Source organism: Mustela erminea, chromosome 15 (genome assembly GCF_009829155.1).
Source record: "Mustela erminea isolate mMusErm1 chromosome 15, mMusErm1.Pri, whole genome shotgun sequence".
Taxonomy (NCBI): Eukaryota; Metazoa; Chordata; class Mammalia; order Carnivora; family Mustelidae; genus Mustela; species Mustela erminea.
In genome coordinates this window covers 30,039,253-30,053,122 of record NC_045628.1, presented here as the reverse complement: position 1 = coordinate 30,053,122, position 13,870 = coordinate 30,039,253, and the positions used below count along the sequence as shown (strand labels likewise).

General features: G+C 36.8%; 1 protein-coding gene across 11 annotated transcripts in view; it reads left to right on the top strand.

Moving 5' to 3' along the window:
* The window catches only part of SCEL (sciellin), a 204,945-nt gene that overhangs the window by 173,721 nt on the left and 17,354 nt on the right, over window positions 1–13,870 (top strand). For 10 of the 11 annotated variants that reach the window (XM_032314543.1, XM_032314549.1, XM_032314550.1 and 7 more), the window contains 4 exons: window positions 2,253–2,315; window positions 5,920–5,979; window positions 6,123–6,182; window positions 6,332–6,388. In XM_032314543.1, the coding sequence (XP_032170434.1) occupies window positions 2,253–2,315; window positions 5,920–5,979; window positions 6,123–6,182; window positions 6,332–6,388 (240 nt within the window). The remainder of the gene's footprint in view (window positions 1–2,252; window positions 2,316–5,919; window positions 5,980–6,122; window positions 6,183–6,331; window positions 6,389–13,870) is intronic. The other variant, XM_032314548.1, reaches the window with a different exon arrangement.

Below are 13,870 nucleotides of genomic sequence, written 5' to 3'. Positions count from 1 at the left end.
GGAGGATAAAGAATTTCTTAAAATATCTCTTATCAGTATGGGTTTGTGTTCCATGCTTGGGATTTCAACATCATTCTATTTCAGCATAATAGTTCAACATAATAATTTACATGAAAGGATATGTGCATGATAAAATTGTTTACAAGTTAATTCTAAAGATTCCTTAAGTGATACAAACCTTTCTGGCCTTTTTACTCTTCAGGATGTATGACATAGTGTCCAATAATAATGCATATCCAATTAGGCAACTTGTTTAGGCCTTTGGAGTTAGCGTTGGTATAAAAGCCTATTGGGATAATAGGAAAGTCTCTTTAAAGGTATGATTGCCTGTTTGGGTGCTTAGAATAAAAGTAATTTATGTAATCCAAAAGTCTTCTTGTTCTGATTTAGCCTTGCATGAAGTGCAATTCTGAAGTGATTTAATTATTATCCTAGAGTAGCCTCAGTGTTACACATTCGCATCATATATATTACCTGCACACTTCGGAATTGGGAAATAACTATTTTTTAGAAGTCCCAAGTTTTGTTGTTTTGTTTGCTTGTTTGCTCGTTTTTGTTATTTTTAAAAAATATTTTATTTATTTATTTGACAGAGAGATCACAAGTAGACAGAGAGGCAGGCGGGGGCAGCAGGAGCCTGATGTGGGGCTCGATCCCAGAACACTGAGATCATGACCTGAGCTGAAGGCAGAGGCTTAACCCACTGAGCCACCCAGGCGTCCCTGTTTTTGTTATTTTTTAGAGAGGGAAGCAAGGAGTACATGTAAATGATAAACAATTTTGTATTTTTCTCTTGTTCGTTACAACCTCCCAAAATATCCTAAATGCAAAATATGATATGGAAAATAAGAAGCTTAAGAGCAATTTAAATTTGGGGTTGTCTTGAAAGAAACAAGAATAAAACTAAATTAAATTTTCATATATACATAATGGTATAAGATATGAATTCATAGCCACCCGCTTCTATGTAGGACTAAAGGGAATTCAAGTAATGAAGAAGGTGTTTTTTTTTTTTTAAGATTTTGTTTATTTATTTGTCAGAAAGAGAGATTGAGCACAAGCAGGGGGAGCGGCAGGCAGTGGGAGAAGCAGACTCCCCACTGAGCAAGGAGCCCAATGCAGGATTCAATGCCAGGACTGTGGGATCAAGATCTAAGCCGAAGGCAGACACTTAACCAACTGAGCCACCGAGACACCCCTGATGAAGTTTTAAGTTAGCAATAATTTCTCTTAATGTAATATTAAAGTTGAAAAGAATGTAAAGATAATTATTGATTTTGAATTATTTTACCAGCTGTTACAACTTGGCATCATTTTTTTAGGATCCAAACATGTTGCCTCAGCAAACACAAGGTAGATATATCAAGATTATTGAAGACTCCTGAGCAAGTCTCCAATTTCTGCCAAAAAAATAAGATCAATCATTTGGCTAAGGGCATTCTGAAAGAGGACATGAAAAAAATAAGAACAGATTGATTTGTTGATGTGTAGTGATGCTGGATGGACTCTTCTTTTTTCATTGTTTCAATTTATTTCATTACAATATTAAAGAGAATGCTGTATAATCCCTACTTAAGAAGTCCACTTTGACACAATCATAGCATTACCGTAAATTTATAGTTAATAAATCATTTGTTCATAAAACTAGATAAACCAAAGAATATTGACTTTCTCTTCTCCACAAACCCAAGGATTAGTTTTTAAATGACTCAAGAAAATTGGTGACATAGCATTCTTATACTTGACCATGATATTTTCGCACGACATTGACCGTAGTTCTGTCTTCTTGAGGAGGTAAAACTCGTTGTATCTGGGGTCAAAGGTCAAGAAAAGCATGCCAGAGTAACTCCAAGGTATCTCTCTCAAGATTACTATGATGACGGTGCAAAACATGGTGCAGATATAAGGAATTACTGTGAGCATAGAGGGAACATGATAGTGAAAAGGAGTGTGAGGGTTGGGGTCGAGTTGCTATGTTTCCAAACCTGGTTCATTATCTCTTACTTATTCCTACTTGCCCCCAAAGAGCCTTAAATCCCATGAAGCTCAATTTCTTATTTGTAAGGGGAGGATGGTGATATCTACCTCAGTAGGTTTTTTGAGGATTTTTAAAAACTTCATAAAGTAGAAACTTGGCAAGCATTACTTTTTATCTAGGATCCCATTGTATAATCCACATGTATCAAAAGAAAAAATGTCAGTCATAAAATTTGCAGATTTCAAGCTGAATTTGAACTTTTATTTTGTTTTAGCAGGAAAGAAGGTCTTGATGAACTTATCAATGTAAGCCCCAAAGCTGTCAAAAACATGGCTGGGTAAGAGAAAGATGTTATTTGTTTGTTTGTTTTGGCTTTTTTTTCCTCTTTAAGTACAGTAAGAATGTAAGTGGCTTATAGTTATTCTGTGCACAAACTGCATATAGGTATTAAAAAGCCATCACAGTTTTTATATGTTCCTGGAAATAAATATCTATTTGTTTCTAGCAAGAAAGAGTGAGAGCTGGAGAAAATAATGTGGTAGTGACTTCCCTTCTTTGTCTCTGGAACTGATGAAAATATATTAATAATAGTTCATGTTTATAAAGACCTAGAACATTTTATGAGATTCATCATCAGCAATACCATGCACTTCATTTTTAGTGAGTGTTCTCTGGTAGTCAGCAGAAATTTTATGAACCGTATTGTTCCTTAGATCATTTGATGCCTCCAGCCAAGTTATGGGCCTAAATTTGTTATTTCTTTAGGTGGTGTCTATAAGATGATAAAACTCATGTTTTCTCTGGGTACATGAGGATTTTTAATACTGTTTCACACTAAAGGAGTATATAGATAATATACACAATATATAAGATTATATATTCTATATGTCATATAAATAATATATATACATATATACACATGTCACTTAAGAATGTTCTCATGATTTCCCTTATTGAGTTTAGCTGGTACATATAAAATTGCAAAATTTTAGAGATGAAGGAAGGAAGCTGAGAGAACTCCCAGCCCTGTTAGTCTGAATAGTTTTGAAAACTGCTGTTCCAGGCAAATATATTCCATTTCCAGAAGAGGAAGCAGACTGACGAAGGCTAAGTGATCTGACCAGCATCACAGAGAAAACTGGTGGAAGACTGGTAGTAGTTCTGTGATATGCTAGGCAGAGAATAATTACTGAGCACCTACTGGGTTTGAAGCTTACAACTAGGTATCATTAGTTGCACATTCGGTATAATTATAGGCCATGGACGCCAAAAAGAGAATTCAGTAGACATATTCAATCTTATTAACAGCAGGCAATTATCATAGATTAAAGCTAATTATGTACTGGGGGCACAGAGATGTTACTCCAAGAGAATAATAGGTTGTCAATTTAATATATTACATTTTGGAACACTCATATTCTGCTTGCTGCATATAGAATGCATTGTCAGGACATTGCATTTAAAAAGAAAAGGTGACATTGACTAGCTAGTATAGTAAACATGACAGGCAGTCAGCTTCATATTCATAGATTCCTGGGAGTAGATGTTAGGGATGGGTGGATTCTTACAAATGGTCCGATCTCCTTATTTTAACAGATGAGAATAGTGAGGCCAGGAACAAAAATCTCATAGTCTCCTATGAGTTCTTCTCACTCCCAGACCAACTCCTGGTCTCGAAATCACAGACACAAACTTTGATCGTAAAATAAATCAGAGTTAATTAAGAACCTATGGGAATAGAGACTTATAAAGCTAGGATTGTTGCTCTTGCCATGGGATAGCCCAGAGATGTGCTTTACTTCTCTTCAGAGTCTCTTGAAATATGGCTTCATACATGACAATGGCACAAATGTGCAAATGACTGCAAACTTTACAACTCTTCAACTACGTGGAGGTAATAATGGCTAAATATTTGGATATATCTCTTTACTACATCCTTGAAGCAAAACAAATGAAAGCAGTCACTTGAGTAGGAAGAATGTTACATTTCCTGGATAAACTTTAGATAAAAGATTCCTTTGTATGCAGGGATCCAGGGCCTTAAAAAAAATAAGGTCTATACATTTGTTATTTTTAGTTCATTGAGATAAACCACATGATGCTATCAATCAAGGCAATTCAGAACTGACACCAAGACCTTTATTTTGTTAAAAACGCCATGCTGTCTTTTTAGGAGTAGTGATAAAACATAGCATCTATTTCTATATTTTCTAAGCTAGGATTTCTCAAACTATAGGTCAAAACCCATTAAAGGGTCTTGTAATTAATGTAGTAAGTGGCAATCAGCTTTTTTTCAGTTAAATTAATTAAATAGAGGGGAGAATATGAGTGTTCCTATGTAGTAAAGGTGTTATTTAATGAAATTCGTGTTTGCTTCTGTATGTCTGTCTGTCTGAAAAGAGAGTATTGGACTGTGATGCAAAGTGTATTTCTTAATGGGCTTTATGAAACAGTAATTTGAATATCACTGTCCAGGCTGTTAGATAAATCAGATTTTCTGTGCTCATCAGAACAGTGAAAGTGGAAGTTCTCATGGTTGTGTGTGCAGCTTATTCTAATTTTGCTGGTACATGAATATTACATGCAGTTATACTAAGAAATATTGTGATTAATTTATATGTTAAAAGACTGTGACCTTTGAATACTTTTTCTTCTAATATATGAAATTAACCTCACTTTATTTTATTTTAATTCCAGTGTAGTTAACATACAATGTTACTTTAGTTAGAGGTATACAATAACCTCCCTTCAGAGGTTATTGTCTTTTAGGCACAGTTGAGCTTTATAAGATTTGCAGTCAGCTCATGCAAGGAAACTGTATTTTGGATAGCTGTCTTATGTTATCATTCCTTTAATAGTATTTGTAGACACCAACTGATTATCTTTAATTGCAAATACTATTATTGGAGATAATTCAAAATAGTAAATATTCAATTAGCAGCTTTCTGTCTACCATGAAAATCTGAAAAGAAACTGAGTGAAGCCAGGAGCTGGGAAGCACATTCTATGGAAACGTTAGGGTTGAGGGAGGGAAATGCAGAACTTTCCTTAGAATTTTTTAGGGATGAAGCTCTAAATGCCTTCCCGTCAGTTCTTAACTTTGTTTCAATCTTTTTGATGGGTAAAATGTCTCTTATTTTTCTATAAGGAAAAAGGGCTGCTGAGGGGGTGGGAAAGGGGAGACAGGCAGTTTGTTGTCCAAGAGGGTACGGGAAAGCCAGTGTTCTCAGTCCTGCAATTTCTTGCCAAAACAGGCTATCTTATTTCCCGGAATAAATATTAAAAAGGGGTTTAAGAGAACACTTTGAAAAATCATCACTTAAAACAAGGTATTATACTGAGGCAGTGAATGGCAGCAAACTTTGTAGGAAGAAATAGTGTTCATGACTGAGGAAAAGGAACTGGTGGGGCTTACAGTGGGAAGTGGACAGTCTTCAGAGTCTGCATTTAATTCAGTTTTTTAGTTACTGTAAAGGAAAAAAAGTCACCAATATAATGGATTGCTGGGATTCTCCATGCCAAGCCTTAGGCTAAGTATAATCCCAATTTTAGAACTTATTTAAAAAATATCTTTAGTTGGTGAATAGGATCTTAAAAATAACAAGGAAAAGGACATGAAAATCAGCATGTATCTTCATAATGCTAAAACACTGCAGAGTGCTAAGTTGTTAATCACCAGATGTTTGCTGTGAAGGCCTGCCAACGTGCCCCTGTGGATGTGCTCTGGCTATGAAGTATGTAAAGTCAGAGCAGCTTCTCTTCTAATCCAGCATAATTTGTCCCCCTAGATTAGCTAGAAAACTTATTTCAAGGCTGTTCTATGCCAAACCAGTATGTATCATACTACACGATAAGATAGCTAATCTTTTCTTCTAATTCCAGCCAACTTGAACATGCATTTTCTCTAACACAAACTTCTTTAAATTTTTTTCTACTTAAAGAAATCAAGATCTTGATAAGCTCATCAGAGTGAATCCTGAAATTCTCACCAACAACCGGAGGTAACCGATCTATATTCATTTTTGTGCTTTGGTCAGGAAGAATGTTTTGTTTTATTGTTATTTCAAGCAGATTTGTAACCTGACTGCTCCTGCCAAAAGAACTTTATCATTAACCTGCTCGCCTTTTATTTTTCTATTTAAAGAAACCAGGATCTGGATAACCTCATCAAAGTGAATCCTGCAGTGGCCAGAAGTCGTCAGAGGTAATCAGATAAAAGCAGTCATTTCATGTTTTCATCTGTCTGTTGCCCCTGGATGGCGTGGATTTATAATGTTGCTTTATTGATCTAGCCCAACCAAAAACCTATCCCTAATCTGAACTTTTTTTTTTTTTTTCCTCTCTTTCAAACAGTGAAGGCTTGGACAATCTCATTAAAGTGAAATCTTCAGCTCTCAGAAACCCTGAGGGGTAAATGACTTTGCCTAAGTATCTTGATAGGTCTCAACGTTCTGGTTAGGAATTTTGTTTCCTTCTCTCCCAAAAAAGAGAGTTTTTCTTTTCTCTTTCTTTAGTGTTCAAGTGAAGACACAATTGTGACTCATGTTTCTCCTGTCAGCAAGGAAACATGTTGCATTCTTCTGGAATCAACAATCAAACCACTCTTGACTCAGTTTTAACTTTTTATTTGCAGTAAGACAACTTAGTGTTCCCTGTCTGTAGCAAATGGAGTGTTAAATCAGGAGAAAAAGTATTTTGAGGAATTGAACCAAACTGGTGGCTCATAAGGATGACTGTAGAGCATCAGAAAGGATATTTAGGGTCCTCAAAATCACAGGCTCAACAGTCTGTGTGGGCTCACAAAATATTACAGCAGATTTTGTCTGTGAACTTCCAGTTTGAGTTCTACAAATATCTTACAATTTACTATCTTTACGTGACATCTTTTACCTAAAGTCCTTTATTAATAAACAATAAGATAATATACGCTAATAAGATAATATTAGCTAATGCCCCAGAGTACATTATATTAGAAATTCAAATTCAAATTGTTCACAATGTTATCATGATAAACACAGAGCTGAGAACTATAGTTTCAATATTCTAGGCTCAGAGAGCAAATTAATCTAGGGAAAAGTGCTGCAGACCACTGGGAGAAAGAAGACCTTTTAATACACACTCACTGGCTCAGATCTTCTATCTCCTAGTTTGTTGTCTACATTCGTGCATGATTTTGCCATTTCTGTTTGTATGTTTTTTATCTCTGTGCTGCTGGGGTCTTTGGAATAGGCGGGCATAAAGAGGTTTGCAGAGCCATCTCTATTGAGAGTAGCATTTATTGAGCACCTCCTGTGTGACTGGCAATTTCTATACATTTAATTCTTACAACTACCCAAGAGAAATTTATTCACAAACCCTGTTTTATAGAAGAGGAAACTGTAGCTCAAAGTCATTAAATGACCTTATTAAGAAAGAAAACACATCCCAGATCTAAACATCTAAACTCACACCTTTCTGATGTCACTGTCTAGAAGAAGAACAAAAACTATGGCCAAAACAGTTCAGACCCTCTTTTTCTGTCCACCCTTCATATTCCCCACAGTCTCTTCCCTTCTAAGTCCCCACCTCCCACTCTGCAGCCAAAGGGCTACAATTAGAAACATTTACTCTAGAAAGTTATCACAAAAGTGACAGGGAGGAGAGAAAGTAGTCTCATAGAGGTTTCCTGATAGCTGAAATGACAGCAGACTTCTGCTGACCCTGCTACTGAGAATTGTATGGGAATATCTTTGTTAAGTAAAACCATTTCTTCATAGTGGTTTTGGTGGGGACAGATTTTTCTTTTCATTAGTAACAGTATGAGGAGGTTCCCCACCATGTTGGAAGTGATTAGGTTTACTAACCACATGCAGAATCACTAACAGTGATTACTGTAGCCAACTCTTCCCTCAGATTCCACAAAATGTACTACTGTCTCTGACACACGCACACACACACACACACACACACTTTCCCCTTTATCTCACTTTCCCTTCCTTCTCTCCCTACGTCTGGCAAATGTGCTTTGTGGACAGACAATGGCAACTTTCTCGTGTTTCTTTGCCTATTGTTTCTTAGAAGACACTAATTTTATAAAAAGGTAGTTCGTATTTCAGCAACTTCTAGAACAATTTCTATAATAAGAATTTTCCTTATATGGATGAGATTCCTAAGAAAAGGAAATTTTAAAATCTTGGCCATCATGTTGCATTCAGAAGGCAGCCATGAATCCATGAATGGAACCTAAGCAATGTCTCACTGTTCTTTAGGGGTGACACCAGATTTAATGATGACCAGCCAGGTTGTTCAAGAATTAGAGCAGAACAGACGAACAGGAAAGCTGCATATTTGAAAAGAGTGACTTCATTCAATTGGCACAGCCACCTGCAACTATAATGTATTTATCATACCCACTTGATTTTAGCAGGGCTGGGGGAGGATGGGGTGGGAGCGGGGAGAGGGGCCTTTTAAAGGGTCTCCCAGAGGAATAACAGCCACAGGCACTTTTACATCCAATTCAATGTGACAGGAGCACCGATTATTTAATAGTAGAACAGCAGTGAATCAGAGGCCTTTTTATGTGATTTTGCTGACATTTCCAGCAGCTGTATATTTAATTCACAGTTAGAGGCAGAATAAACTTTGGTCATCGATCTGAATGTAAGTAGGTATCCCTGAGCTCCTTCTAGGAACACAACAACTTGAACAAATGCAGATGTGCACAGAATTTTCATTTATTCAGGGAGAAACTACAAGGCTTTTTAGCAGGGACAGTTTCACATTTTCGTGAACCAACATAAAAGGAAGACATTCAATTATCTGTCGCCTATAAACTGCTGCTCCCAAATGAAGATTGAAAAGCAACTAGTGCCATTTAGGCCTTTACAGTTAGAAAAGGCATCCTTCATCTGAAGTGAAAAAATATTCTGAAGTATTTGTATTATTGCACTTCCATATTTTAAGGGCTTCCTATTGGCTAAAACATATACCTCTTAAGTTTTAGTATTCCAACAAGAGAAGAGGTTCTTGCTATCTTCCTGATGCAGATTTCTCATATAGCTGCTCAAGAAAGAAAGCTGGTGGGGAGGGAAAACCTCAACTTTTTCCAGTGCTTCATTCCTCACGTAATCAGTAGGCTATTTTGGATGCTTCTATCTCAGAAACTAAGACACTTGATCTTTTCTGATACTACCATAACCGGATTGTAAATCGGTCTCCTAACTGGTCCCTCTGCTGTCAGTTTTGCCTCCTGATCTTCAATCCATTGGCAACAGTATAGAGTGACCTTCCTAAAACACACATCTGATCATGTCATTCTGATCAAATCCAGGGGCTTTCCATTACCATTGGACAATGACCATCTTCCTTAACATGGTTTCCAGTCTACCTTATCCTGCCTCCACAGGTTTTCCCACGCCTACCTCCCATCATGCTCCCCCGACCAGCAAACCCCACCCATCCTTCATCTGTATCGCACTAACTTTTACTTATCCCTTAGGTCTCAAAATAGGTGTCTCTTACTTAGCTCTGGGAGGTCCCCTGGACCCACCACCCCTGTCTCAGGTGCTTCTTCTAGAAATTCTCAAGCTCTCTGAACTTCCTGTTCCATGGCTTTTGTCTCATAGAGGGAATTATTATTTAATCATCTCCAAGAATTGGGTCTGTCTTACTCCCTTCTTTATTTGCAATGCAGAATATAATGCTTGCTCCCAATTAGGTGCTTAACAAATACTTTGTGAATCAAAGGTCAAAATCTCAAACTAATAGAGGACCTTTGATCATCCAGCTACTAAAGCTTATTGCTTTCCAGGTCTACCATTCTGAGTCCCCCAGAAGTGAAATCAGATTGAAGGAATCTGATATCTTGTGATTGGTCTGCTTGCTTAAGCCAAAGACTAACTCTTGCTCATGGCATAATCTCAATCAACCATGGTGAATTAGAGTCACTAAAATTCTTGGTTACATCTTATATTTAAAATACCTATGTTGTCCAATTTCTCTATGGACATGTTAATTTCTTAAATATAAAATATTAAAGCCTCTCTCATTGAAAAGAACTATATATACATTGAGCCCATTTTGCTGTGTCAACAGAACCGAAGAATTATACCAGTAATTTCACTGTATTCTATACTCCTTTCAGAGAGCCAAATATTCCCTTTGAACTAAAGCTTAATGCCTAAGATTTAGTTCTTGGCACAAAAGAACTGCCATAGTAAATTTTTTATATGGAGGCTCTTAATTTTGCAAATGTGTTTGGTACTCTACAAAAGCAATTTAAGTAAGCTGTAGAGAGAGAAACATATTGCAGCTTTTAATAAATACCTCCCACACCCTCATGAGAGAGGAAGAGCAGTGGTGAGTGAGCTGTTAACTTTCTCTCAGGCAGAGCTTATCTCAGAAGTTGTGTAATACCAGACATAGTAATACCTATTTTTTTCTTAATCTGAGCTGTAAGGGATGTGTCACTGTCCTTAATGAGACGGTGGAAAACACATTACGATAGCAAGGATAAATGGCTTATATTCAAAAGTTGTGCTGTGACACTACATAACAGAGGGCTCATTCCCCCTCCCCCAAATTTTCAAATCTACATTAAAAAAATATTTTTCGTTGCAAAAATTAAAATTTCTTTTTAGCATTTCTCATTGTATCCACAGAGAACTTTCCTTGGAGCTAATTCCAACTGCTCATAAATGTACACAGGTCTTCCTTCCACTGCAACTGCCATGAGAAGGTTCACAATCAAGTTTTGCTCCACCCTGTTGCCTGGGTCTGGGTTTCTATAAAAATCCTCTTGTCACACTTTGGCTCACAGTGTTTCATTTTCTGCCATAGTGTAAAAGACAGGATGCAGTAGATATGTTCTTAATTAAAGAGTGAAAATTTATTTTTATATCCTTCAACTTGAGCAGTTTATGGGCAATCTGAACTTCTTTTATTGGATCTTCAGATCTAGCTGATGACATCAGTCAGGGTGAACAACCACAGCAAATACACATTCCTTGCTTTTCATAATCTGGAACTTTTCATCTTGCTTTAAATATTGGTATAGATTATTCAGAATAAAATCTTATAATTCACTCTATCAAACTTGATATGTGATGCTGTTTAATAAAAACACCAAAAATTCTATAAAACCACTAATAATATGGCTTACTTGATGGTTCATAATTACATCACTTTGGGAGCATGCTTCTTTGAAGATGTGCATAGGTTCCAATTTTGAGTTACCTACTTGTAGTTATTAGATCTGCTCACTTCTTATTCTTCCTCAGGTCCAAACTCATTCCTGCTCTCCCTCATGAGAGCTGGGATCCAAAAAGGTTTGGGTCCTGAGGCAAGGGTGAGAGGATACACAAAGATCCAGTATCTGCAGCAGCCAGGAACAAATGGAAAGTACCAGCAAAAGAGAGGATGTCCAGGATCAGACTAACAAACTAAATGTAATTGTGTTGTGAGGGCAGAAGCAGATCTCCGTTGGTTTTCTAGGGTTGTCATAACATATACCACAGACGGAATGGCTTAAAATAGAAATTTTCTCACAGTGCTAGAGGCTGAAAGTCCAAGAATAAGATGTCTATAGGACTGGGTCCTTCTGAAGATTGAGAAAGAAGACTCTATGTTTTTCTCCTTGGCTTCTTGAGGATTGCCTTTATCCTGTAACTTCACGTTGTCTTTCATCTGTGTGTGTCTTCAACCAAACTTCCTCTTCTTGTAAAGACACCAGTCCAACTGGATTAAGGCCCATTCCAATGACCTCATTTGAACTTGATGACCTGTGTGAAGACCCTGTCTCTAAAGAAGGTCGCTTTCTGACCATACTAGCATTAGGACTTCAACATATGAATTTGGTGGGAGAACACAATTTGGCCCGTAACAACATCCCAAAACAAGGAAACAAAGCCAGAGTTGAGAGCTGTATATAAAAAAGAAATATATGTAATTTGGGGGTGAGGTAAGGCAGGTTCCGGCTGACTGACACCAATGGAGATGAAATATCCATCACTGCCTTTACTGATCTTTTTCTACAAGGTCATGGTGCACACTGTGTCTAGATGTGGGTAGAGCTGACTGCCTTAAAGGTTTAGAGTCTAATGTCTTCCCCTTGGGGCCCCTTTAATATCTTTTCCCAGAGCTAGGTAAGGTAGTTAAAGATTTCCCCTGGGGAAGTAGAAAAAGAGAATTTAAGCTTAATTTCCTATTTCAGTATGTTAGGAGAAGCTTCCATGTACAAGGCCATGGAAGGCCATGGTAATGAGGCTCTACTCCCACGTTGTAGTGAAAACCACCAGGGTCCTTAAAAAATGGCACTCAGTTCATCCTAAGTTAGTAGTGGAAGGAGAATCTTTTGCTGGGACAACATTCTAATTCCTCCAAGATTCACAGTTCTGGTGATCTCACTATTTACTACTGCCAACCATCCCAGCTGGCACTCCTAAGAGAGTGGATTATACAACATTATGGTTCATTTTTTCATTTTATTTCACTATCCCCCAAGTATTTAGTAAAGTATTATTTTAAAATGATAAAAGGAGGACCACTTAATACCAGGTTATTAAAATAGTACAGTGGTCCCTGAGGCCACAGAGGTAGCTTTAATAATCTGGGGCCAAGGACCATCAGGGTGTCAACAAAAGCCTTCTGTCTCCATTTCCAAATTTGAACAATGTGATCTGGGAGGTTTCCTTACATGGTTCTAGCAGTTATGTTGAGGGAGTAAGTTCTGAATTTTACATCATTCAGACTGCAGCATCAAAAGATTGCGACACTTCTGAGCTACTTCCGAAACCTTGTGCTTTTGACATGTATTAATTAGCATGTTTTCCTGACTATAATTCGCATGAAAATATAATCTAACTAATTTCTAAATTTTCAAAATTATGCAGCTAGTATTTTAAATGTGAACTTTAAGTGTGGCTATGGAATGCTGCCTAATTTACAGATTGAACAATTATTGAGGGTTTGGATGTTATGTAAAAAGAGCATTACATCTTGTTATACTGCAAGAACTTTTTATAGTATTTTTCATCCTTATCAATATTAATTTCAGGAGTGATAATCCATACTCTGATTCCATGTATAATAATCTTATTTAAATGTACTATTTATAATCATGAGAAAGGAGATTTATGAAAACTAGTGCTAATTAAAAAGGTGAAGAAAATTAGAGCGGAAGTAAAAATGGAAAGGTAGTCCGTCAAAATATTGGAATCAATGGTGCCTACTGCTGTGTCACCAAACTTCTAGTAATTATTTACTTAGGCTTATTCATTTCACCCACGACTGGGGGCATTGTGCCATGACTCTTATTTACATTAGCTCATTCATTCTCACCACAACCTGATGAAATTAGGTATGATTAGTCTAGTTTACAAAAAGAAGATTAGGAAGGTTGATTAACAAGGAAATAGGGAAAGAGATGACTTCATTGTTTTGACTCCTAAAAGCTTTCTCATCAATTGGGTTCAGGACAAAGGCTTTTCCAAACTCATGGGGAAAAAAAAAATCAAGAATCACCAGTGTTGTAACCAAATATATGAATAACTAATGTATAAACAACATACTAGAGGATATTGTATATCATGAAAGTATATCAGATCATTACTGTAGCTCAAGATTCAAGAATCTGATTGTCCCATTTATTCTCCACATTGTGAATTGTTTACTAAAATTTTGGGTTTCATGTTTCTGTGATCTACAAAGCTGGAATGAAGACTCTAATTAAATATCCAAGAAGTGATTTCAGATGGGCAGGTGGCTTGGCCTCAAATCTTGACTCTTTTACAAATTAGTTAATTGACCTTGGAAAATTCACTTAGCCTTCCTGAGCCCCAGATGCTGTCCTGCAGGATTTTGTGAGAGCTGAATGAAATAATCCATGTGAAAATACATAGTTAGTACTTTGTGACA